Below are 27991 nucleotides of genomic sequence, written 5' to 3' on the forward strand. Positions count from 1 at the left end.
AAATACCAGCCAAATTCGGTTGATACAGTTCATTTAAGGGATAAAAGTAGCTAATTAGTCTGGTGAGGGCCTAAGTGCTAACTGGTGTGATGGAAGAATCAGGAAGTCGATTATATAAATTAAGGGAATAGAATAGGAATCTTTAATTCTGTTGACTTCAATTCCACTTAAGTATAACTTCTAGGTAAGTAAGTAACCTAAAAGTTACCTGTGGCATAAAATTCACGTACAGTGGTATCTATAGTGAAAAGCCTGTTCCCTTGGTCACCCTGGGACCCCAGTCTCTTAGTTCTCCTTGGTTCCAGAGGCAATGGTTTCTTTGGGATACTTTCAGGGATATTTTTTGCATCAACAAGAATATAAGTCTTTGTGTACCCCTCTTTTTTATTCAAATTGTAGGCTATTTCACACTTGCTACATCTTATTTTTTTCCCCTTAATATATCTTGGATATTATTTTATATAAACAGATGAAACAAGATCTATCTCATTTTTCCCCCAGTGGCTGCAGAGCAATCCATTTATAGATGTAGCAGAATTATTTATTCACTCTTCTATTGATGGATATTTTGGTAGTTTTCATTCTTCCCTACTGCCATGCTGCAAGGAATACGTTTGTACCTACTTTTCTTGAAGTGAATGTATAATTTTAATCCCGACATGCTCTACTCCCAAAAACCTGATTTAAATTTCTGAAACACCTACAAAATCAAACCCCAAACTTCCACCCTTCTAGGAGAAAGAAATGGATATCGTGGCGTGACTTCAGCTTTCCCCTGTCAAGTTCAGAGAATTTTCACTTGCTGATAACTGACAGAAAAACTAGGCATCAGAACCCCTTAATCACTGGTTCCTAAAAACCTGAGAGAATAATTTCTATTAAATACTATAATAAAATAATTATATTTTGGGTATTATGATGATTTTTATGATGGCGTTTTACATCTGTACAGTATGCAGACCCTACCTTGCTTTTTACTTTTGACTTTTCAATACTGAAAACTGTTAATTTACTGTGAACTTTATTCTTTCAACAGTGTAGAAGAAAGTTTCAAGACTTTGTTTTGGTCAATATTTGGGTTGTCCGAAGTGACTTCTGTTGTGCTCAAATATGACCACAAATTCATAGAGAATATTGGATACGTTCTTTACGGAATATACAATGTAACTATGGTGGTCGTTTTACTCAACATGCTCATTGCTATGATTAATAGCTCATATCAAGAAATCGAGGTAAACCTGCTTTCTATCCATGGTGTCTGTCTTTGCTGTCTTGTTCTTTTATTTATTTTCTTTAAGTTAACATGTGCGATTTGGGGGGGTGGTGGGAGGTAATTTGTTTTATTTATTTATTTATTTATTTATTTATTTATTTATTTATTTATTTATTTATTTATTTATTTATTTATTTAATGGAGGTACTAGGGATTGAACCCAGGATCTCATGCATGCTAAGCAAGTACTCTACCACTGAGCTATACCTTACCCCCACCCCATTCTTGTTCTAATAGCACACCTACTTTTGTGCCCTGTGTGGATCTCCAGCTCACTTAAACAAAGTCTCTTATACCCAAGCAGGACCTGGAACTTTCTCTGTGTTTTCCATCTGAATTGATAGTAATACACCTTCCAGGATCTTCTAGGAGCACAGCAGGAATCCCCAGAAATTTACCATCAGTCTGGATTCTCTCAGTATATTGCTGAAGTTTTGCAATTAGTGGCTAGAAGCAGCATTGGCTGTAGGGAAATTATTCTCTCCTAGGTTAGCCAGCCAGCCTGGCAGAGGAATCACCAGACATCTGGCAAACATCGATGATATTCTTTATCCAGTGAGAATGTTTAGTATTCTAGAAATGGCACTGGGGAGGGTAGAGCTCAGTGGCAGAGTGCATGCTTAGCATGCATGAGGTCCTGGGTTCAATCCTCAGTGCCTCCATTAAAAAAAATTATAAATAAATAGATTAAACAAACAAACAAACAAGCAAACCTAATTACCTCCTTCCCCCTGCCAAAAAAAATTAAAGTCACTTTACTTTTTGCTTTAGATTGGACTTGGTATGGTACCTTTCTTCATCATCGTATATAAGTTTTTTTTTCCTTACATCCTCTGGTTTAGTGGTCTTTTTAGTCCTTTGATGTTTGTTGAGTCCACTGAGTTTCTGTCTGTGTTTTAGAAACACGTAAGACTGTGTTCCCAAAGCAAAGTTAGGTCCCAGACAAGAAAACGGTACGCTCTCTGAACACCTGCTTGGGTGTGGTAATGGCAGCCTGGGCGGTGTGAAGTGACTGAGCCAACTTCTTCCACCTGTGTACAGGCTCCTCTTCATTTCTTCTCCATCCTTCCTGCCAGCTAGAATGGTTATGCCCAGCACCAGGGGGCAGCACTGAGGATAAAAGCAGATACTAGGCAGGAATAGGCCACTGAGTGCCGTATGTGACATATGGCAGACACGGTAAGCAGCAAAGTGCAATTCATCTGAATGCTGCTCTTTTTCGTTTGCCCTTGGAGTATAACGTGCTGTATCCACAACCTGGCTCGGGTGGGTCTAGATGAGGAGGGAGGCTGGCTGGAACTATTGTTGAATATGCCACGTTAGAAGAGGGGGAAGGAAGGAGGGAGGAATTAATCTTTTCATCTTTCCTTGACCTGAATTTTTCTTGTGTTTTTGCTTCATTTTTGGACGGGTGACAGGAAATTCTGATTAAATTTCAGTGGATATAGACAGAAGCATATGGAAAAGAAAATTTTTAAATGAGTATCATAAAAGTGATACTGAGACTACTATGTAGGCCAATAGAGATTATATGCAGATAAATGTATATATGCCGCTTTTCTATTTCAAAAGCATAATTAAGGTTCATTGTAAGGCCCTACTGGAATCCATTACTAGAATATTGAGTTTTAAAAATCAGTTGTTATATGTTTTTCTATTTTTGTGACACAGGACGACAGTGATGTAGAATGGAAGTTTGCTCGTTCAAAACTTTGGTTATCTTATTTTGATGATGGAAAGACATTACCTCCACCCTTCAGTCTAGTTCCCAGCCCAAAGTCATTTGTTTATTTCATCATGCGGATCATTAACTTTTCCAAATGCAGAAGGAGAAGGCTGCAGAAGGATATAGAAATGGGAATGGGTAACTCAAAGTCCAGGGTAGGTATCAAAAACTTATTGAGACCTGAAGATAAATGTTTTGTCTTTCTCCTTGTCTTTTGATGTTTGTTCAATAATTTTTGTATGTGAACTTAGAAGATGTTGAAAGTAACTGTCCATTCCATAGTCTTTCATAGACTAATACTTAATGTATTCATAGTGAAGTCACTTAGTCTATGCCTTGCTTTTGGTCAGAATCTCATGTAAACTACCAAATTAAAAACACACTAACAAAAAAACTTCTCTAACTTGTTAAAAGTAAACAGAAAAGTTATTGTTAGAAAACATTTTGTTTTTTGTGTGTGTTCCATGCTTCTCAACAGTTATTCCAAAGTTAAATAGTTCTAACCTCACATTTTCCTCTTGGTTGTATGTGTAGTTCACTACCACCTTATTCTTCTCATTTGTAGAAACCCTTTACTGGGCTAAATAATCTGTTTTGCTCTAATATCATAACATTGATACAGGCTTAAGAGCATCCTCAAATATTAACTATAAATACCCCCTTTTATAAATAACCCAGAATGGTTTGTTCTTGAGTTGTCCTGGTTGAGTCATGCCTAGATTTTAACAAAGATGAGTTTCAGGCTAGCACTTTATTATCATGAACTTAATTTTCAGAGATAGAATTGGCATAGGAGACAGAAGGATACAGACAGAACCTCAAATAACAGGGAGTGAGGCAGATAGGAGCAAGTGTGTGGGTTAAAATATAATTTTTGCCTAAGGTTGTGAAAATGGTCTGTAGCTGTAATAGCCTGGGAGCCCACAAGATAGTGATTTTACCTCCATAAAGTGCATTTTTTTTTCTCATTTGAAGCTTGGGGGAAAAAACTAAATTAATGCAATTTATTTTCTCACCTTTTAAAGGAGATGTGCCTCTCCGAGATTTGTAATACCTTGGCACCTTTAAGAAGGTGGCCTTTTAAACCTTCTTTGACCTGGATGTGGACTCTTCAGGCTATTAGGTTGCAAGACGGTGACTGGCTGTGACATCCCATGATTTCAAATAATACTTCACTGTATACAGCAAGCGAGAAGCAGTAATGGAAGGAAGAGAGTTGCCATTAGACCTGCATTTAAATTCTGGCTTAAGGCTTAGTAGAAAGTGACATGGATAAATCACTTTATCCATGAAAGAGAGAAAACTTCGTAGGGTTCTCGTGAGGATGGTATGAGATGCACAAAATTCCAGCCTCAACAAATATCAGTGCCCTTCCTCATTCACAGTTTACAGAGTGCTTTGCTGTACATTTGAACCTCATGAAACACTGTGAGGTAGGTATTACTATTATTCCATTTCATAGATAAGACATCTGAAGCTATTAAAAATAACTCACTTAGGCAAGGTCACAGGAGCTGGCCAGCATGGGGTAGGTGTGGAATTTGCCTTTTCCAGCATCAGATGCCCAGCTCTTCCTGCTGCACCTGGCTGCCTCCTGCTCAGGCAGGGCAGCTCTGGCTTGGTTGCTGCCCCACCTCCTCCCCACCGGCTGCGCTGTACCTTCAGCTTCATCTTCGCGGGTCTCTTAAGGGGCTGGGCTCTAACTGCCAGCCCTGGTAACTCCTGCTACTGCCGGGATGGACTTGGTTTTGAAGGTGCCTTGTTTCTCTAAGGATTGACTCATTCTCTAAGGCTTTATTATTGAAAGAGGAAGCTGTTCAAGCATGGGAACTCACTGCTTCTGCATTTCACACCTTAAAGTTTTCTCTCTGGAGGCAACTGATTTCACTGACTTCTGACCTCATTCCTGATCTTGTAGTGTAGGAGGGGAAACACTATCCCTTTAAGAAGAGCACAGTAGACGCTAGGTAGATGCGGCTACCTAGACCACTGTTTAAAAATAAAACAAGCTTGCTCACAAGGATGTGAGGGGAGCCGCCGATGTGCTCCGTTAGGGAGCCCTCTCCTGTCCCTGCCCGCCTCGTACCACTGGCAGGAAGAAGCGCTTTCCTCAGAGAGCTTGCCGAAAACAGAAGGAAGGATCTTTCAGAAGCCCTGCTCCTTGGCTTCCCTGTCTCCCCATCTCTGGTTAAAAACTGTCATTTTGATTTTATTTTTTAAATTGTGCACGGAGCTGTTATTATTGCTTTAATCTTATATTCAAAGATATTCTCTGTGTACTGAATTTAGTAAAACTTTGGAGAAATTATGTTTCTGTTTTTCCTTTTTAGAAGTCAGGAAGGAGCCTCATGAAATCAAACGTATACAGCTAACCTCAGTCAGCAGTCAGATACTGACCTCCCGTGGCAGACAGGAGAATTGGCTTTGTCAGTCAAGGTTGTCTCCTGCCACGATTAAGAGGACAAAATCAGGAGGATCATTGCCTAGCAGTGCCACTTCCTCCCTCCCTAGCATCCCTCCCCTTCCTTATGGTGGGAAGGCAGGTAGTGGGGTGAATGCATGTTTTTGGATAAAGGGCCCTGCCTTAATCACACCTTCCAGGTAGCAGCTTACCTACAAAAGAAGCAGGCCCTGCTCACAAACAGGAAGGGCAGACAGGAACAATGGTCTCTTGCTTTCTATTCCTACTCACTCGAAAGTTAAACCTTAAAAAGAAAAAGAGAAAGAAAAAGAAAACCAGAATTCTCTAGCCCAGTTCTCTCCAGAGCAGTGAGCCTGTCAGAGTATAAGGCCAAGATGCTTAGGAAGATGCATCACTTTGGCTCATATTTTGGGGTTATAAAAAACCAAATGCTACCATCGGAACTTGTAATGCATTTCTGTTTAAGTGCATGTGAGGAACACAGGCTCAGGAGTAGACAGAGTTGCTTCTGCACAACTTCTTCTAGGTGCTGTGAATACATTTTGATAAACTATGCAAGGACCCCCAGGAGCAATTATGTTTAACCCGAGCCAACTTTTAAAAATGTGTTTTCAGTTAAACAGTTCTGTGGCAGTTCATCTTGCCAACATTTTGATAAACGTCAGCATGTTGCCCACATTAACTTTTACCTTTGGAAATATACGAGGTCACTTGTAAAACTCAGCGTCCACAGAATGTTCCTTAGGAATGTTGACTCCACAAATGTTGTCGAGGCGAATAAAGTAGATTATAGTTATGCTTTCCATATAAATGTATTCTAATTTACTAGGTTAATTGTATTTTTTCCTAGTTAAACCTCTTCACTCAGTCTAACTCAAGAGTTTTTGAATCACACAGTTTTAACAGCATTCTCAATCAGCCAACACGTTATCAGGTAAGCATTCATTAGACATATCTCTTATCTGTGTGTAGTTCCACATATGTCTCTGTGTTTGTGTGTGTGTGTGAATAGTGAGTAGAATTATATTCTTCAGATGTGCTATGAGGACAGAATAGAACAGAGAAAATAGTATGTTAGGTGGAGGGCACTTTAGAAATCAGAGTCCAAGTTCTCTCTCTTTTCTTTTTTTTTTTTTTTTTTGGTTGCGGAAGAAGAGTGCTTTGTGATATTGAAAGCAAAGTGTTGCCACAATTTCCAAAGAACACTTTCACATACCTTGAGCAGAAAGCACTGGGAGATTTGGTACATTAGGAAAATAATGGTCTCACAGTATAAAAAGCTGGTACATTTATTTCTCCAGATAGTCTATTTTCCAAGTGAAATCCTAGGCTTTACTTTTGCATCAGTACTACTTTCAAATATCTGTTGCATTTTGATATTGGATGTGACATTTCAACACTATTTTCCAACTCAGAAGAGGGTATAGTCCTTCCCATCTGGTTGTTCATTTTGACTACCAAATCTTTAGATTTCTGACGCAGTACAGGACCACAAAAATGAGGATCAAGGAATTTATAATGTATGGTAATATCAATTGGCATAGTCCTCTTCATACAATTTTCTTGGAAGCAGCACATTCTGCAAAATTGCTTAGCACACTGATTGTCAAAGCCTTACTTTTTAATGGTTATATTATATTCCATTATATGGTTGTATTTAATCTATCAGCCTTCTATTGATGGCAATAGAGGATATTGCCAATATTTAGCTATTACAAGTAATACTGCAGTAAGTAACCTTGTATACATGACATTTGAAATGTGCAGATCTATAGAATTGTCTGGTTAAAGTATATGTGCATTTTAATTTTTCAACTATCATCAAACTGATTTTGATGGAGCTTGTACCAATTTATAATCTTACGATAAATGTACTAGAGTGCCCATTTCCTCCTTAATTTAGCACTAGTATGTTACCAAAGGTTTTTATCTTGGCCAAATTGTTAGGTGAAAATGGTATCACAGTGTAGTTTTACTCTGCATTCTTTGTAATGAGTGAACTTGACCCTTTTTTATGTTTAGTGTTCTATATGCTTAATACCATATATATTTAATTTTCTTGATGGGCTCTTTGTTATAAATTAGGAGTAATTCTTTTAAGAATTAAAAACTGTTTTAAGAAAATCAGCCCTTTGCCTGTGGTGTAAATTGAGAAATTTTCCCCCAGTTTGTTGCATATCTTTTTAATATTTATGGGTGTTTTTCCCCCACCTTTTAAAAAATTTTGTGTAGTAAACTTTACAAATTTTTATGGCTTCAGATTTTGTGTTCTATTTTGAAAGCTCATCTCCCATACAAGGATATTTAAGAAAATTTTTACCCATATTTTTCTTGGTATTTTCATGGTTTCACTTTTTACATGATAATATTTGATCCATATAGAATATATTTTGATGCAACATGTGGATGGAGATCCAGTTTTTTTTTTCAGATAATTACACAGCTGGTTGTGTTGAAGAATGTATCTTTTCTACTGATTTGAAATACCACCTTTATTGTTACTAATTAATATGTCTACTTAGGTATATTTCTTGGCTCTAGGTTTATTTCTCTGTGCTATATAACCAAATTCTTACAGTTTAAAACACAATCAAACAAAATACACAGACACACATACATACGTCCTTTCTTCAAGATTCTTATTTTGCATAGTTTTCCTGGTTATTCTTCCTTTTTTATTTTTCTGTATTAACTTTAGCATCAGCCTGTCTAGTTTGCAAAATATTGTTGGTATTTTTTATTGTGATTGTGTTCACTTAAGTAGAATTGACGTTTTTACAATGTTGTGTCTTCCTTTTCAAGAACATAATGTACCTTTCCATTTGTTCAGATCTTCATTTGTGTATTCAGTATCATTTTAAGGTAGTCCTCAGAGTGTGCGTATTAGTTAGGATTAAGTTTGGTGCAAATCACACAGTATCACCGAATACCAACCACCAAGTAGCTGGAAGAACATAGAAATATGTTCCTCTCTTTTTTTCAAGAATTCAGGAGGTAGTCATTCCATTGATGTGGTATCTCCCAGTGTTGGGGCCCCAGGCTGTTTCTATCATACTGCTCTGTCATGATTGCATTTCATTCTGACATGATCTCATGATCCAAGAAAGTTACTGGGGCTCTTCTGCTATTACTTCTGCATTACAAAATACAATCAGAAGGTGATAGGGAAGGAAGATGCCTCCTTCCTGTAAGGAACTTCTGTCAAGTTACACAAACGACTCATCTGCAATGGAGGCTGGGAAATCAGTCTTAATTCTTAGTGGCCATGTGCTGAGCTAAGAAGCCAGGGAAGAGAATTGGCAGGCTCTAGTGAAGTGGATTATATTATTTGTCTGGTGCTTTGCACATACTTATATCTGTTATTTCATTTATAAGTTTCACATTTTATCTTTTGACCCTCCAGCTCTATAATATGAAAAAAAATCAATGTGTTTATTTTATCTTTCACCATTTCCCCCTTCTCTTACCAGGTTTTGCTAGTTAAATCATTAGAACTTTGAGGTGGGGACAAAGGACAAAACACACAAACAAAAAAGACAAAAACCTTTCCTCTACCTATTAGGTTCAGTCCCTGAGGCCTGTGAATTAAACTGACAAAAGATAGATTAACAGGAGAAAAACAGTTTATTTACGCATGCAAAGTACAAACACCCGTGAGAGAACTTGGTGATGAGTAACTCAAAGGGGTAGTTAGAATTTGGGGCTTATATACCATCCTAAAAAGGGGGATTAATTTCTGGAGAAGTGACAAGACAAAGGAAAAGAGATTTGGGCTCTTAGGGGTGGTAAATTGTGGGAAGGTGAATATATGGGAGATTATTGTTACTGTAGAAATGTCATGCAACTCTGTGCCAACTTTCTGTGTCCAGTGATGACGGTAGTTTTTCTTCCCTTAGGAAATGGGAGAGGGAAAGGGGAGGACCTTCACAAAGGGAAGTTTATGTCCTGCTTTTAGGCAGATGGGAGGAAGGCAGTGAGCTCTTTCCACGTTTTCTGCTTCTGAATTGACTTTAGGTCAAAATAATCCTATGTCCAAGTGATGTATTTTGGGGTGGCGTTTTCTGATCCCCTTCACTACCTTGTCAGGATTATAACCCACATTTGTTTGGTTTTAATCCCACAGTTAAACAGAGTCAGTACTCACCACCAGTCTTTTTGACATAAGTTTCCATTAATCTCTTTGTCAGCTAAAGTTTGTCTTCCTCTAGTTCCTTCAAAAAGAGTTTCTGGGAACCATGTTATCTGAGTTATGTAATGCTCTAAATTGCTTTCTATTTTCTGTATATCTGTGTGGACTAGCTGTAAAATTCTTACATGTGACTTTATTTTCTTAATGTATTGGTAAACATTACTCCACTGTTCCTACGATGGAACATTGAAAAGTTTGAGGCCAGCCTGATTGGTTTTCTTACATAGTTGACCCGAGATTTTGAATTGAATGCTCAAATTTTCTTCGTTTATCTTTTAAATCCAGTAACTTGCTACTAATTGTTCTACTTGTACGTGAGTCTGTATGAATTTTTCCTGGCACAGAGTATAGCCTTTCAATCTGCCAAGTCTTCTTTTATTTCTGAATAATTTCCTTGAACTGTATCTTGAAATATTTTTTTATGTTCCATTCTACTGAGTCTCTTCCTCCAAGATACCAATTAGATGCCAACTGAATCTTCTTTGCCTGTCTTCCACAGCTACCATTTTTTCTCTATGCCCTTTGAATTTTTCATCCATTTCTCCCTTTTGGGTCCTTTTTTCTTTTCCTATATTTTATTCCTGTCTATCTTCACATGTGCTGCTTCAAAAATATCTTTCATTTCTGTGGTGATTTTGTGTCTTTTCTTCCTCCTCTTATTGAGGTTTTCCAACTTATATATCACTTCCTTCTTTGGCTCATTATATTTCCCCTGACCTCTTTGTGCTCGTATTTTAAAGACATGACTGCCTCATCATATTTTTGAATTATGATTCGATAGATTATGTTTCAATAGTGGCATTATGTCTTTTGATCTTTAACATTTTTCTGGTGAGTGTTTATTATTTGCTGTTTGTTTTATCCATCTTTCTTGGACTAGCTTAGTATAGATTTCTGTAGATTCCTTACTGACTGTTACTTGGTTTTGAATGAAGTAAGTTTTCCTCAGACCAGCTACTTTCAGGAGGTTGGAGAGGGGTCAGAGAATTCCAGGGCCACGTTCCAGGCTGAGGAATTTGCCTTTGGGCCCAGGGTGCTGCCTGTGGGTTCAGTTTATTCTTTATTTCCCTCGTCAACCATAGCACTGTGGTACTTTGCACAAGGCAGACTCTCCCTCTCCACCTCACTGACAAAGCGCTTCTGGCAAATAGGGCTTCTCTTTATCATTTCTCCTGCAGTTCTGGATTCTAAGCTTCCGTAGACTTTGTATCAAAAGGTCAAGGGATGTTCTCAGCCATGAATGTCTGCTTTTGGCTTTTCCCCACACCTTCATTTGACCTTTTCATCTAACCTTTCTAAAAAAGAACATGGATTCCTCTAAGTCTCATTAAAGAAGGAGTTAGTGTTTCTGCTTCCTATACTCCTTGATGCTTTTAAGTGATTTAGAAGAAGTGGAGGAACTTCTAAGTTTACTGTTAAATTGAAAATTGCTATATTTCTACATGAGATGATCCTTGCTAAATGCCCAGAGACTCCAGAATCCTGTACATTTCATATTTTCTAAGCAGAATTCCCTGCGCCTGTGGTATAATCTTCTGTGGCTCCCCAAAAGTGAGAGTAGAAAAAGAGAAACTGAGGCTGAAAGTCTCAATCAGCTATGTACACATCAGTCAAACTTCATATAAATGCCTTGATTATATTTAAATAAAATCTCTTTGTTATGAACTCCATGAGTGATAATAATTGGTTTATTTGTTATGGATTTTTGTTTCATGCAGTGTGATTATAATATACAACTTACCTTAAAGAAATTCCAGATCTTAATCTGCTAAATGGGGATTTTTCCTTCAAAAGGGTGACCTTTGGGATACACTAGTTCTAGTGATTCTACCACAGCTCAGAACATTTTTGGAATAATCATACTTTTATGATTAGTTTATGAGACACACCAAAGTGCTTTATTATTTTCTCACTACTGAACTTAGCTAATTATTCACCTTATTAACAAGACTCAGTGCTATCTGACTTCACATTTTTTTCAAAAATAGTCACATCCGCCTTGAAAGAAAATGTGGCCATCACCAATCAGGTCATCACCTTACATGTTTTCCATTTAGATGAGTATTTCCTCTTCAAAACAATTACTTCAAAGACAGAGATTCAAATGTGCCTCAAAGGGCAACAAAGAAAAAGTTTCAAAATGCTTTGATCAATGGCATTATTGTTTATATTAATATTATTAATAGCATGCCAAGGCAATTTTTTTTAATGTATGTACAGAATTTTTGGTAAACAGGGATGATTTTTCTGGAGAACATAAAGACTTGGAGATAGCCATGATTGAATTCTGCTCATGAATACCTGGGTTAATTCAAGTTAAAGTACCAAGACATGCTGAGTCCTGAAGAAATGGGAATATAGTGTAAGACTCCACGAAAGATGGGCTGAGGGTTCTTGGGGCTTTTGTCTCTCCGCTTTCTGGTGTGGCAGTTCTGCTTTAATAGCCTTCTTCGGCTTGAGAAGACCTTTGGCCCATATGGTCTCTGATCCAACCCATGCAGGCCTGGTTTTACTGGAAGCACATGGCCCTAAAGGAGGCAACAGGAGGCATTCACATGAAGCTTCGTGGCACAGTCAGGATATCCTCTATTGATAGACATCTGTGAAGCTTCATGTGAATGCCTCCTATTGCCTCCTCTATTATGCATGGTCCCAGGTTATAGGAACACAAAGATATAGTCCTTGGCTTTAAGGATCTGTTCCCTGGAGTGGAAGGGCAACATTGAGGTGGAGAAGAAGGGAAGGGGAAAAAAAAAGTAGGTGAACATTCATACAACCCTCAGATGTGGCTGTCTGGTACAGGTGAGATGTACTGAACCAAACTTGGGCCCACTCGCCCGTACGCAAGGCCCATCTACTGACACCAGTGGTGAAGGGAAGTGCAGGGTTTACTGTAAAGGAGCCAATAGAAGGAGGACTAGTGGCTCATGCCCTAAAACCTCGAATTCTCCAAAGGGTTTCAGGAAAGCATTTTTAAAGGCCAGGTGACAGAGGGGCATCCCAGCGTATGCGATCAGCTGTGCACAAATCTCTGATTGGCTGATGGAGATCCTTTGGCTCCAGTGCGTCTCGGGGCTATGTGCTCACAATCATCAAGTAGTTAATTTCTTCCATTTGGTGGTGGTTTTACCATTTGAAAAACTCAGGAAATGTGCATCAGTTACAGTTACCTAGGCACATCAGTCAGAGAGGAGCTAAAGCAGAGGACGTGGGGGAGGGGTCTGTCCCAGGAAGGCCCTATAGGGTCTTGATCAGTTCCAGGAACCCAGGGGAACCCAGAGAAGGGAACTATTTGAAAACTGATCAAGTAGAAGAAGCAAATTTATTCTCTCTCCAAAGAACAGAACTTGGACAAGTAGTTAGAAAGTACAGTGAAGCGGATTTTGGCTCAATACAAAGGAATTTTTTAACAGCTACAGTTGTCCAAAAATAGAATTAACCAGCTGTCTGGAAAGAGTAGCAGGGTCTGAATCACAGATGTTTTCAGAGGCTGTGCCATGGTAATCCATCCGGGTGTGTCACAATGAGTGGTATGAAAAAATGAAAAACACAAGATTTCCAAGGACCCTTCCCTCTCTAACATTCTACTCGCTGCTTCCGAGTTCTTTATGTTTGTCTAAATCAGTCTCATTACCTTATATTCATACTTTATAGATTGCTGAAATTCATATTATAGAACCTACTGATGTCAGTTAAATTTGGCTTCTCTGTAGGCACAAGCGAGAAAATGAATGTAAGAGTGCCTGAGAATGTACTTAATAGTTGTTAGTTGAATTTGAATCAATAAAAAATAATTAAGTGAAAAGACAAGTTTTGTGGCCTTTCGGGAAGGAAGGGCAAACCCAGATATCCAACCACCAAAATCTCATTCCTCCTCCCAGTCTTAATGGAGGGCTGAGAAATGAACTTGGATTTCTTTGCAAGAGGAAATGTTCAAGGTCACTACTACCAAGCTGTCCATACCTTGGACAGAAAATATCCATAGTCCACTCCACAAAGTTACAACATCTTCCTTAAAGAGTGACTTACATGCTCATACCAAGAAATATGGATAATTCCTGGAGGTTTGTGGAATGTGGAAGTTAATCTATAGACTTCTATTGTGTTAGCAATTTAACCAAGAGGGAAAGATGATTCGGTTATAGATCAGTTTAATTTGGGGTACTGGGTTTGATTAAAGAATCCGTTGGAAATTTAGGTGAAATAATATTTTAAATGATAATTACTGCATACAAGTTTCATGATCCTTGACTGTAGTATCACCATTATTAAGATTGGCTAATCAAGAATTGCTTTATAAAAGAAGCATAAATTATAATAAAAAATAATAGTTATATTAATTGAGCAGCTTCTATGTAATCTACCTGTATTGTCTTTTACAAGATTGATTCTAACATTTCCACTATACAGATTAAGTCACCAAGATTCCACAGCTTACAAGTAATGGAGTCATAACTCAAATCCAGGTAATCTGTCCTTGCAGCCTGCTTTCTTAACCTCTACATAGTACTAACTTGGGTTCACCAGACAAGCTGCCTGAAAGAATGGAAAGGCTAACTTTTCCCCCTTCTTTGAGCTGAACATCATTTTGGAATTCATACCAATTATCTTTCCAATGTGAACTGAGGGATGGACTATTACCACGTAGTGTCATGTGTGGGGAAACTGATTTGTCCAATAGCAGGTGTCTTCTTGCCTTTTACAGGGACTCAAACTTGGTGCAGTGGTTGATAAAAATATTTAAGCTGTAAATATTAAGGGAAACATTTTTGTGGGATACATGGAAAGCTTAAAACACATTAAATTTTGAAGGGAAAAAAATTAAGCCTGTAACCATAATTTTTTCCCTGCAGGTTAAAGATGAAATGGAGATGAATATATTTTCCTGGTTTCCCTTCACTGAGGGAATTTAATCTGAGTAGCTTTGTTCAGGATGTTTCTAGGGAACTTGAACACTGTATGAATGTTTAAAATATTTTAGTTTCTTGTTATCATCCCTTCTGGCAGTAAATGCCAGTTTTCATAGACTTTCTAAGTGCAGTTTTGGATAACGTTACATAAATATTTTATTATACTTGAGAATGCGGGTAGCAATATCTTAATCTTCAAACTTTATTTTTATATATAATACTAACAAGAGCTAATCTTTTCTAAGCAGGAACTATGCTTTTACGTGCATTTAATTATTTAATCTGCAGAACTTATGAGTTGAATTTTGTTACCCCGCATTTTGTAGATGAGGAAATGGATGTTCAAAGAGTTTAAACACCTTAAGTTCACCCAGCAGGTAATTAAAAGCCTGCATTCAAATTCAAGATTTTTGTCTCCAAAACCATTCTGACTCACTTTAATTTTTAAGAGGTTTTCTTATCTTTTGTAGAGATACGATTTCTAAATAATGCACTTCTGAATGGTACTAAATAAGACCCTTTTAAGCCCTGAGTTATTCTCAGTTTCTTTACAAGCTACAGTTTTTACAACTTTGTAAAAGTGAAAAACGTTTGTCTCTTTGTCATGACTGAAGGACTATTATCGGTACTGAAGATGGAATGAATGCCCCGGCCAGGGAGGCACATCAGTTTGCTAGGCAGCATTAAAAGCCTATTTATTAGAGCATTTTAATTGCTTTTATTTTGTTATGTTTTAAATTTTAATTGTGAACTATTTCAAACACGGAGAGGTATCACAAAATAATCCTGTTAGACATCTATGCCACTACCATCTTAATTTAATGAATATTAACATTTTGCCATATTCTTTTTGGACTTTTTTATAAGAAAAATTTGATACAACTAAAATACCTCTACCCTATTACATTACCTTTCATCCCTCCCTAGTGATCTTCCCTACTTTGAAGTTCATGTGTGTTTTTCCCATGCAAACTTTTATATATTTAATACTTACATAAGTATATTCATACCATTAGGTGCTAGTTTTATGTTTTGGGAATATGCATAAATAAATATTACATATTCTGCTTTTTTCACTTATCTTTATATTTTTGAGAATTATCTGTATTGATACACATATGTCTTGTTCTTCATTCTAACTGTTGTATAATATCCCATTGTATGAATAAATGATTTTTGTTCATTCATTCGTCTGTTGATGAATATTTAGCTTATTTTCCATTTTTGACAATTATAAATAATGCTGTAATGAACTCTTAGTAAATGTCTCCTTTTGCACATTTGTAAGAGCTTTTCTGGGTTGTATACCTGGGAGTGGTTCTATCAATTTCTGTTTCCGATAACAGGGTACAAGAGTTTCCCAGTGTTCCCACAAGCACTTGATATTATCAGATTTTTTTAAAAGAACACTATGAACTCATCTACAAAACAGAAACAGATCCTCAGACTTAGTAAACAATCTTAAGGTTATGGGGTAAAGGGAGTGGGAGGGGATAAATTTGGGAGTTTGAGATTTACGAATGTTAACCACTATATATAAAAATAGATTTTAAAAAATAAATAAAATTTAGCCAACTACAAAACAATTTCCCTCTATGCTTTTAAAAATGTCAGCATCTTATAAGACAAGGAAAGGCCAAGGAGCTGTTCCAGATTAAAGGAGACTAATGATACAGGATATGTAAAAGCAACATGTGATCCTTGACTGGGGAAATGAGACAGAACATGGACTATGTATTAAACGATTTACCTCATGTTAATTTTTATAAAGTTTGATCATTGTAGCATGGTTATATAAGAGAATATATAGAAGATACGGAAGTATTTAGGGATAAACGGACATGATGTCTGAAAATTATTCTCAAATGCTTTAGCCATAAATAATGATAGACACAGAGAGTAAGAGAAGGCAAATGTGGCAAGTTTCTAACACTGGTGAATCTAGGTGAAAGGTCTATTTGAAGTCACCTTATTTTACTTCCAGATCCTCTATGGGTCTGAATTGTTTTCAAGAGAAAAAAAATGTTTGCCAAACTTATATATGTGAATTGGTATTTGTTTTTTTAATTTATACTTCTCTGACTACCAGTGAGATTGAACATCTTCTCATCCATTTGTTGGCCATTCAGTTTTCCATTCTTGTGAATTTAAATTCTTTTTCCTAATTCTGCTTGGCTGTTTGTCTTTACCCTATTGACCTGTCAAAATTCTATCATGTTCTGAATGCTGATTCTTTGTCAGTGTGTTTTGCAAGCAATTTCTCTCACTCTTTGGTTTGTCTTTTAACTTCATGTAATGAGTTCAGTAAGGAGTCCCAGCCTGTGAACGTATAAAAGTGACTTCATTTTCAGTGATTTCCCACTAACTTGTCTTATTTTGAACTCTTCTTTTCTGCTGAATGGAGGATCCCTTTACAACATCTTGTCAAGACCTTATAACTTTCCAATGACTTTCGGTTGTTAGAAAGTCTCTTTTTTTTCATTAAAGAGACAGTTGTATTTATTTTGAAACTTAAATTACCAAATCAAATCTAGCGCCCTCCTCCTCACCCATCAGAGAGCTACACCTTTGTGTGACTGGTGGCTGAAGGCTGTGGTCTGCTTTGTTCCCACCTCCCCTGCTGACTCTTCTAGGTGCTGGTCCTCTGCCACGCAGAGAGGGAGGAGGAAGGAGCCAAAGGCAGACGTCTTTTCCCTTCATTTAACTGTAGGGTGCAGTTCCCTCCATGTTGTTTGTCACCACTGCTCTAACACTGACCAAAGTTTGTTGTTCTGCCTGTGGCAGGGCACTGAAGTGCTGACTGTCTAATAGAGCAGGGGCAAGTTCAGAGGATTTTAACAGGCGAGGTGGGCTGCTTCCCCTTTGCTCAGCTCCCTGACGCAGAGATTTGGCCCTGACTTGCGATGTGGGTCTAATTGTCTGAGCCTCGTTTACTGAATAGAGTATCGTTTCCCTCTGATGTGTATTTCACACAACTATATAGTGGAAATGTATATCTGTCAAGTATTGAGATTAAAGGTTGATCCAATGGCTGTTCCTCTTTTATCTCAGTTCTTTTTCCTTCCTGACTAAATTACCAGGAGCAAGCCAGCAAGTCTGCTGGAATAGACATTTAATTTTGCTGGATGCCAGGCCCTGTTTCATATAGGTAACCCTAATCATTATGAGTGATTACCTTAGAGTTCATTCTTTCCTTAGCTTCTGGGGAGGGGTTGGGGCAGTGCACCCCTCCCTTCCATGCAGGTAAGACAGAGAATAGCCTCTCTCCCCCAAAAGCCCATGATCCCTCCCATGTCTCATTCCTTTTCCTTGTGGGGAGTGAGGAGGAAGTTGGTGGTAAGTTCAGTACTGGTCTAGTGATTCTCAATAAACCCTGAAGGGAGGGAGATGGCTGGCTCCAACAGCAAGTGACAACGTGGTCTTAGACCATGGGGTACTTGGCATCCTTTATCATCAGTTTTGGGTTTATCAACAATTCCAGGACAACAGGAAAAATCCCATCTGACATATGGTTACATTTCATTGGTATCCTTCCTTGTATGAAAGTTTTAAATTGTCATAATAGGGTCAGATTTATCAACCTTTTCCTTATGGCTTAGCCTTTCTGTTAGCTTTCTGAAGAAACATTTCCCTATTCCTTTCAAAGTTTTTGCTTTGCACATTTAGATCTTTCATCCATTTGGGTCTTCTTTCTGTGTGTGGTGTGAGGAAGATCTAATTTTAACTTTCTCATAAGGATAGCCCATCATCTCAGCACCATTTGTTGAATAGTCTTTTCTTTCCTACTGATATGTATTACTGCTTTTCAAGCTGCTTTTAATGAATAAACATTTCTTTGTTTTTCCTTTCTATAGGAATCTGCCTGCACTGTCCCCTAAACTTAATTATATCCCTGATATGTTTACCCATCATAGTGAATTGTTCCAATGAACTTTGTGTTCACTGTTGAATCCCCAGTGCCTAGTACCTGACACAGAATTGATCTTCTCTAAATATTTGGTGAATGAATGAATGAGTCCTGGCCGAGATCCACCCAGCTGTGAGTCTGTCCTGGAGTCCAGTTTCCACACAACTCAGCAGATGTTATACATATTTTATTAAGACCGATAAAATGGGCTTTTCCTTTTCCATAGCATGGCTCCCTCTTGATCTGTCATTATTCTCTGAGACAGACATTTCAAATCATCCTAGACTTCTCCCTTTTACTTGACCTTGGCATCTAATGGATCACTTCAGTTTATAATTTCTACTTTCTTAAAACTGAGATATATTTTTCACTCTCACGATACCTGCATTTTAGTTCAGATCTTTTTTCCTTTCCGTTGTTATCTGTTTACTGTGCTATTTGACATATTCATAAGAATATGTGTAACACATAATTAATTATGAAGGATAATTACATGCATACCTAGGAAACCACCACCTCCCCAAGAGTGATAGCGTTATCTGTCCATTGCTTCTCCATGGGTCTCCTTCCTAGACCGCACCCTTACCTCCACCGAAGGGGTAATAACTATCCTAAAGTTTGGGTTTCTCATCTTCTTGCTTTGGTTTTCTTTTCAAATATAGGTTTGTTTGTTTGTTTGTTTTTTAACATTTTTAATAGTCCTAAAAGTACATCATGTAGATTTCCTCATTGTTGAGTAACTTTATAAGAATATTTTCATACTTCGTGAAGTCTGCGAGTTGAATTTTTCATTCAACAGTAATACTTCTAAGATTCATCCATACTGTTGTGTGGCTGTGGTTCACTAATTTCAGTAATTAATTTCATTAGTGAACACAATGACAGTACGTTCTATAACATACTATGATTTATTTGTCTCTTCTCCTCTTGGTACTTGTTTGGATCATTTCCAGGTTTTTTGCTGTTTCAGACGAGATTGCTGTAAACATTGTTTATGTTTCTTGGTCCACATGTGCAAAGATTCTCTAGGCCCTGTACCAAGGAGTGAAATTTCTGAGTGAAAGCATACTCAAGTGTTTAACCTTAAAAGATAATGCCAGATCGGTAGGGGATTAAGAGGTACAAACTATGATGTATAAAATAAGCTACAAGGATATATTGTACAGCACAGGGAAATATAGCCATTGTTTTATAATAACTTTAAATGGAGTGTACTCTATAAAAATACTGAATCACTGTGTTGTGTACCTGAAACTAATATAATATTGTAAATCAACAGTACTACAATTGAAAAAAAAAAAGATAATGCCAAATTGTTTTCCAAAGTGATCTACGTATATTCAGGCCAGTAAAGTACAAAAGTCCCAGTGATCCATGTCCTTTCCAGCACTTGGGATTATAAGATTTATTAATTTTTTCCCTTTTTAGATGTAAAATTGTGTCACTCCCCCCCCCCCCCCCCAGTTTTACTGAGATATAATTGACACACAGCACTGTATAAGTTTAAGGTGTACAGCATAATGATTTGACTTACATATATCATGCAATTATTATCCTAATGAATTCAGCGAACACCCACCATCTCATATAGATGCAAAATTAAAGATATAGAAAAATTTTTTCTTGTAATGACAACTCTTAGGATTTACTCTCTCAGTGGCTCATATATAACGCACAACAGTGTTAATTGCATGTATCATGTTGTACGTTACATCTCTAGTACTTATTTATCTTATAACTGGAAGTTTTTACCTTTGACTGCCTTCTCCCAATGCCCCCTCCCCACAAGCCCCTGTATCTCCTTTTCATTGTAATTTATATTTCCCCAAGAAAAGAGATTGAGATTGCTTTATATGCTCATTGACCATTCACAGTTCCATTTCTGTGAAGTGCCTGTTTGTCTTTTGCCCATTTTTCTATTGGATAATTTGCATTTTTCTTATTAAAAAGTTCTTCACATATCTTGGATCCAAATTTTTTACCAGCTATAAGTATTATCGGTATTTTCTCCCAGTTTGTGGCTCGCTTTGCTCCCTCTCTTTATGGTATCTTTATAAACAAAAGCTTTAAGGAAGTTTTAATTGTAAGGAGGTTGAGTTTATCAATCTTTTCTATTGTGATTAGAATTGTTTATCTTGTTTAAAAAACATCTAGCTCAACACTGAATTTATAAATGTATTCTCCTGTACTTTCCTTTAAAGGATTTAAAAGCCTTATCTTTCACATTTAAGATGCATGTGGAATTCATTTTTGTGTGCATGGTATGAAGTAGGGCTCCAATTTAATTTTCTTCATACGGATAAACAATTATCTTGTAAAAGCATTTATTTAGATTGAAATATATTCACAATATATATTGCTATGAGAGGAAAACATAATATAACAGAATATATGGTATTTCTGAAAACAAAATGTAGTAAATGTAGTAATTAATATACATACAACATTTTAAAAAATATTGGAAGGACATACACTAAAATAACAACAAAGATTATCTTTGGGCAGTGGGATAACTGATGATTTTTGTTTATTTTTTTCTCTCTGTATTTTCCAGGTTCTCTCTATTGAGCATATATTTATATAGTTTTTAAAACAGTGAGAAATAAGGTAGTGTCTATAGATGATAATATATTGTCAGCACCTTGAAGAGAAGTCAGTAGTTGAAAGAGAAACCATAAATTGAAGCCTTTCAACTGAACTTTTTTTTTTTAATAACTTCTTGCATTCCCAGAGTAGGGTGTGGGTGGGTGACGGTGAGGGTGTGGGGGTGAGGGTGTGGGGGTGAGGGTGAGGGTGAAGGGTGGGCAAGAGGGATGTTTGTGGATTATTCAGTGAGACTCAGTACAAGATGAAAAGGGATTAAATTCTGAAAGCTGAGTGTGTTTTCTGTAGATAGTTACATACAATTTCTCTGCCCTGAATTGTTTGCTTTACAGGTATGTAAGGTTCTTTGGAGAATAGGATCCAGATTACTTATGTATACCATTGGTGACATAATTTTTTTTTTTGGCCCAACAGCAGATAATGAAAAGACTTATAAAGAGATATGTTTTGAAAGCACAAGTAGACAAAGAAAATGATGAAGTTAATGAAGGTAAGCATCTTCACCTTGAGAAACATCCTTTTACAACTAATTTAATGAACTTGGAAAACTTCATATAGAAGGATACTTTAAAAATCCAATCTCAGGTAACAGTTCGGACTCCTCCAAGATTGACAGGAGAACCTTAACGTTACATTTCTAAAAGCCTGTCTTTTTAAAGAAACAATTATTTAAAGTGTCAATCAGAGACAATTTATCCCTACAGAATGCCCAAACTGATTCTTAGAATGTAAACACTGCCATCTTTCTGGGAGCTTTTAATCCCTATTACATAAGGTAGTCCATCATTTCAGTTGTGTTTCAGTGAGTTCACGTGAGTGTTCACATTTTTCCAATGATGCAGGTGAAATAGTGGTTGGTGCAAACAGAATCCACATTTTTTCCAGGAAAATCTTAACTTTGTTGTCCAGAAAGAAATCTCTAACCCACTTTTCCCATCCAGCGTTTCTCTTTTGCCTTTCACTCTTCTTCTCGTGCCTATTTTTCCAGGCATATCCTAGGCAAGGCATCTGTCTGGACTATAAAATTTTTTTATCAAAGGCTGGGGTGCAAGCCAAAGCACAGGTCCAGAGATGGAAAGAAATCAACCTGGGAGAAATAAGTTGCCCTAAAAACAGAAAGGGCAATTTTCGACACCAATGAGATGCCATTAGATCTACCTGCACTGATAAGAAAGGGCTAGCCTAAATAAAATTTTTGATGAGCTTTGATTAATGCAAGGAATCCCTTGCAAGTCTGAGTCAGTACAATGGTATGTGGATATAGAAAAGAAATCTAAGAATGTGTGATTGGGAACCAGCAAATATCCAATCACGGTGACCTAGAAACAGCCTCAGGGAGACAGGATTGGAATTAGGTTTTAGTTTAGAAAGCAGAAACCTAGTCAGTTGTCCCTGAAAACAAACAAAAAAAGTAAGTGATGGGGGGAATTGAGCCACCATAACATCGTCAAAAACAAGGTGCCATCTTCCAAGCCCTTTTACCCAAAAAAGGAAAATGAATTAACGAGAATTTGGAGTTTTGAGCAAAGTTCTAACTAAGAAAGTATATCATTTAACTCAACCTCCTCATTTAATAAATGAAGAAACTAAACGCTGAAGAGGTCGAGTAACTTGTGTTTCCTGTATTGGCAGACTAAATTCGACACTTAGTGTCTAGGCACCCCAGAACTCAAAAACAAGGAAGAAGGATATGGCAGTAAGGAGGTGAAAGGGGGCGCACTGGGCTTATGGTCCAAATAGGACACTAATTGGTATGAGAATCCATTTCTTCCACCAGACTGGCCTCGTGATTTCAAATTTGATCAGTTTATTTTGTCTATAGTGCCATTTGCAAAGGAATAAGCACTTTTTTTTTCCACTGCAAAAGGAATCAACAAATGTTTTGTCTGTATTCTTAAAGGAGAGTTAAAATTCCTTAAAATAAAAAGGTTCTGACTTTTATATAATAAAAGAACATAGAGATTACACTTTAAAGCATCATAAAGATACCAGGAAATACCAATAAAAGATACATTTCTCATGTGATTCTATTGTAAAAAACTGTTAAAGTGCCAGTGAGTTGAAGAATCATTTCTTAGATTCAAGATAAATTCCTGTCCCAAAGTTTACCTTCCAAGGCCGGTGGCTTATCTACAATTATTTGCAAGAGAATCCAGTTTTTGATTGCAGTCTACATATGCTCAAAATACTGCCAAGATGAATTATGGGAATAGTTGTGTTTTAATAGCCAGAAGTCTCCTGTGGAGACTCCTATGTATGTACACGTTGCCAGTGGCATCACATCTAAACTTAATCTCACCATTGCTTGTTATCTCCTTAAATATCCGTCCCCTCGGCCACACAAACTAATTTGTTTGTTCCTTGACTCCCTGTTCATTACTGTTACCCTCCCTAAGAAACACCCCTAAACTTTTTCCTTCCTTTTCCTTACTTCAAACTTGACCTAAAATTTACTTCCTCCATGTATTTTCCTGTTAAATAGATTGACTCATTTTTGGTAACGTTTTGTTTTGCTGGGGTTCCTTTCCATCCTAGCAGTGGGCAATGATCTATGCAGGTGTCAGCCCTTATGACTGAGGGACTGGAGGAACTCCCTGAAGACAGAAAGGAGATACTCTGCTTATAGAAATCACTCCATGTTAAAAATTGGCTGAGCCACAGGTCAATACTTGAGCTTAGTTTTACTTTTAAAACATAGATGGACTATTTTTATAGCTTTTCCCAAAGGTCAGTACGTTTTTAATGGCAGACACTTCTTAAACATTTTAAAGGAAAAAATCTGAAATAACTAAATTAGAGATGTTATGAGACCAATGTATTCATAGTGTATGAATTTCAGTCTTTATTTTTTTTTCTAAATCCAAAGAGCAAATTACCAATTAAATATTTTCTTTCATACAAATACTCTAGGTGAATTGAAAGAAATCAAGCAAGATATCTCCAGCCTTCGTTATGAACTTTTGGAGGACAAAAGCCAAGCAACTGAGGAATTAGCCATTCTAATTCATAAACTCAGTGAGAAACTAAATCCCAGCATGCTGAGATGTGAATGATTCAGTAACCTGGAATTATGGCTTTGACTATAGCACAAATGTGGGCAATAATATTTCTAAGTATGAAATACTTGAAAAACTATGGTGTAAATTTTGGTATTAACTACCTTTATCATGTGAATCTTTAAAAGTTAGGTCTTAATGATTTTACTGTTTTATCACATGCAAATGGTCTTCATTTTAATTGTCTGCCTTGACATGACAAACAACGACATGCCATTGTATTTAAAGGCCCAATATTACCACATTACTGACATTTTTGTCCATTTCAGAATAAACTCTATGTCTTTGCACTACCTGTTTGCCTCCAAGAGACTGTAAGCTCCTTGGGGACAGGGACCATGTCTTGTTCATCTTTGTGTCTCCAGCATCTAGTACAGTGCCTGGTACATAGTAGGTGCTCAATAAATGTTGAAACCAACTCAACCGAACTGCCAACAAAATACAAATAAAAATTAAAAGGCGATCACTATTGAGCATACCTTCCCTTGTCCAAGTGCTGAAGAGATTTTTTTCAATAGAAACTGAAGAGATTTTACAAGCAGCTATGACTTGGTCAGATTTTCTTAGAATTTTTGGCATGACTGAATGAAGAATTTCACAGTGAAATGGGTTAATAGAAAATCTAATTACATTAACCAATTTAAGTTTCATAGAATTGTTCAAAACAACACATTACAGATTTTTCTAAACTATATACTGTTTACTTTCTGTTTTAGATTTTCATCTGTTGTTTTTCAGTAATATGAATTTAGTCAGAAGGGTGGTGAATTTTTAAAGTCGGGGGTTATGCAGGGTTGTTAGTTTGGTATAACCTCCTAATTTCTGCCTCTGATGCTTTAACGCTAAATAAATTATCAAAAACTGTCTTCGTATCTTGCCTGTTAGCTCTACTCTGACTTTTGGAGGGTATGCTATGGGAAAAAATGGGAAAGAGGGTGTGTACCTGGAAAGGCACATATCCAATCATCAACAAGTGTGTTTCATTTCCCTTTGAGGCATCTCTTGCCATCATTGCTTACAATGATTGACATCCTTTTTTTTTTTTATCAAGGCATTTCAGTTATACTTGCTACACAAAATAGACTGTGATGTATCTGTATCTGACTTACTGTATAACTGAACTGAACACTGGAAATATCCACAACGTCTCATGACTGTACTAGGAAAGGGGATACAGGCCGGTAAGTTCTCTCATCTCTGCACAGACCAGAAAATACTCAAAGAATTTTTTTAACCAGTTAAGTTTAAATCTGTCATAGAGTTATGCTTAATGTCCTGATTATCTTAAGTCTATTCCTATCAAGTCTCACCAGAATACAAATTGTGATCATAGCTCAAAGAGTTTTATAGGTTCTGAAGGCCAATTAAATACATGATACTAAAAAAATCATTACTATCATGAAGGAAGGGTTTCTAGACATGAAAACAAAAATGAACATTAATGGAACTACATAAAACTCTTTAAATATTGTTTCTTAATGTCTACTTTTTGGGACTTAAGAAAAGAACTTTATACATTTTTGCTACCATTGTAGAATATTTCATTAACTTTTGTACTATGCTAATAGCATTTTGTCTTAAACATTTTTCAAGCTTTATGTAATTTATGTTATGCCTCAGAACGGAATAAAATACTGAATTTTTCATTGTTATATGTTATATATACTTTATATTAAACCACTGAAGATGTGGATTTTCCATAATAGACAACACTTTCAGTCTTATATATAGTGTTGTCTGGGATTCCAAGTATGGAAATTTTTGCTTACAGTTACGGAACAGAATATGAAGTCATATTTTTAATTAGGGTTGGAAAAAGGTTGAATATGAAAGTGTCAGATTCAGTTAGTCTAGTATTCTTAGAGTGTTGAATAAAGATAAAACTCATGTCATCTCTGCCATGTGAGTACACACATCTTTTTCTTTAGTCCATGCTTTTTGCAACTCCAGAGCTCTCAACGTAGATTGTTTTCCCTTTATTTACTGTGCTTGTGTAAAACTAGTATGTTTTCGCTGTTTTGTTTTTTTTTCTTTCTTTATAGTTTCTGGGTGGTAGTCAAGAAGGAAGACGTGATGCCAAGGTGTGGTGGGTGCTATGGATCCTATGGATGCCCTGCATAGGTTCCCTTTAATGGGCCGGTGCATGCATCTCTCAGATCCTGTGATCCTTAACAACTCCCAGCCATCCTGTTCCCCAGGGGATTGCCCTCAGTGGAAAGGAAGCCACCTTGCCGTGGTTGTTAGGACTTTCCCTCACAGCCAGCTGGGGTGGAGGCACAAAAGTCTGGCCCCTTGTGTCAAGGTAGGGCCAACTTTTTTGGTGCAGTTCATGCCTGAGAACTCTGGAAAGGATTAGGCTGAAGCTAGACTCCAGCTGAGACCTAATCTTTGTTTAGCTCCTTCCCTGTTTTACCCTGCTTCCTTCTCCCCTTCTCCTGAGAGGGTTCCCTCAATAAATCACCACATCCAAATCCTGTTAAACTTTGCTTTTAGAGAACCCACACCAAGACACAGGTATTACTGTGGTAACTTAGGGGAGAGGTGAAGATTAGTTAAGAGGATTGCTGTCAGAATTAATACTTCTTTGAGGTTAAGGATAGCCCTGGGCCAGCAAGTCCTTGCCCCACTATCTATTGTAACAGGCACATTGTGCTTAAGAGTAAAGCTCGAAGAAGTTGATGTGGTGACTTGGAGAGGGGAGCACTTTAATGGGACTAAAAGCAACTTGTCTAGCAAAAGACATTTAGGGGCTTATGATTAATTACAGGACCATCCAAATCCAATCTCTCTCACTTTTTGACCTCTGTGCTGTTCTTAGTTTTTTTCCTCAGTTACAGAGACAATCAAGGAAAGGAGGTAACACTGAAATGCCTTCTTAGGCTTATTGTGTAAAAAGTTTGGCACTTTGTAAATGCTTGCTGTAGTAAACCTCCTGAGGATCTTTGACTTGATGGAATTTACAATATGTTGAGAAGCTTGGATTCATAGATTTGAAATAAAATAGAGAATTATGCAAAATAGTATGCAATGTCTTCAAAAATTTCTGTGCACTATAAAAACTTAGAAATGATATAAATATACTGTGATTATTAAAAGCAAAATTAGTATAATTTAGGGTAATTCCCTTTCCCCATCATGTCTAATATATTTTGATTCAAATGTGTAAGCCAAGTGAGAGCAGATTTTGTAAATGGGAAGGTTAAGTGTCTTATAGCCAATGTCTAAAGAGACCTAAAGCCACATTAATTGTTAATTGTGTGGCCTGAGACAAACTTCTCTGGTCTCGTATGTTGTCCAGTCAGACAGGGTTGTGCTACACCATGGGGTTCCTGGTCTCTGCGCATTGGAGGGGTATTTAGTTAATATCATCATCCAAGGCGGTAATGATCTCTGTTTCTACATATTTCTTTTTTATAAAGTCAATTTAAAAGGGGTATTTATTAATTTTTTTCTTTTAGAACAAGAGAGTTTCCAAATTGGTACCATATGTTGGAGACCAATATGTACACTCACGATTCAGTCACTCAGCTAACCACCTCTAGCTGTGTTGATGGTTTTGACTTTAATGCAATTTAATTGCTTTTATTCTTAGTGATGAGTTGTTTAATTTATGCTTACAATGATTGCTTTAAAACCACAACATAAGATTATGTTACTGTATTACACAATAATTCAGTAAATTTGTTTCAAGATGTATTTATCACATCTGAGATGCAAGCATCTGTTTTTGTTTTTAATGTAGCCCACCAAGATGTCTCTAGTATCTGAAGACATGTTTAAAAAGAGAAAATATAGTGGCAGTTTTGTCTAACTTGGCATTTCATTTATTGTGAATAAAAATTCCCTATCCTGCTGATTATTTGAGAAGTGCTTAAAATTAGCATGAAAGCTTTGCTCATCATTT

General features: G+C 37.0%; 1 protein-coding gene across 3 annotated transcripts in view; it reads left to right on the plus strand.

Annotated features, from left to right (window-relative positions):
- TRPC3 (transient receptor potential cation channel subfamily C member 3) overlaps positions 1-24951 on the plus strand; it is a 70405-nt gene extending 45454 nt beyond the window's left edge. For 2 of the 3 annotated variants that reach the window (XM_074341364.1, XM_074341381.1), the window contains exons 8-13: positions 1037-1232; positions 2945-3154; positions 4385-4432; positions 6272-6355; positions 21446-21521; positions 23942-24951. In XM_074341364.1, the coding sequence (XP_074197465.1) occupies positions 1037-1232; positions 2945-3154; positions 4385-4432; positions 6272-6355; positions 21446-21521; positions 23942-24084 (757 nt within the window). In that variant the 3' untranslated portion in view covers positions 24085-24951. The remainder of the gene's footprint in view (positions 1-1036; positions 1233-2944; positions 3155-4384; positions 4433-6271; positions 6356-21445; positions 21522-23941) is intronic. The other variant, XM_074341372.1, reaches the window with a different exon arrangement.
- Positions 24952-27991: the final 3040 nt, after the last annotated feature.

The sequence above is a fragment of the Camelus bactrianus genome, chromosome 2, assembly GCF_048773025.1.
Source record: "Camelus bactrianus isolate YW-2024 breed Bactrian camel chromosome 2, ASM4877302v1, whole genome shotgun sequence".
In the NCBI taxonomy this organism is placed as follows: Eukaryota; Metazoa; Chordata; class Mammalia; order Artiodactyla; family Camelidae; genus Camelus; species Camelus bactrianus.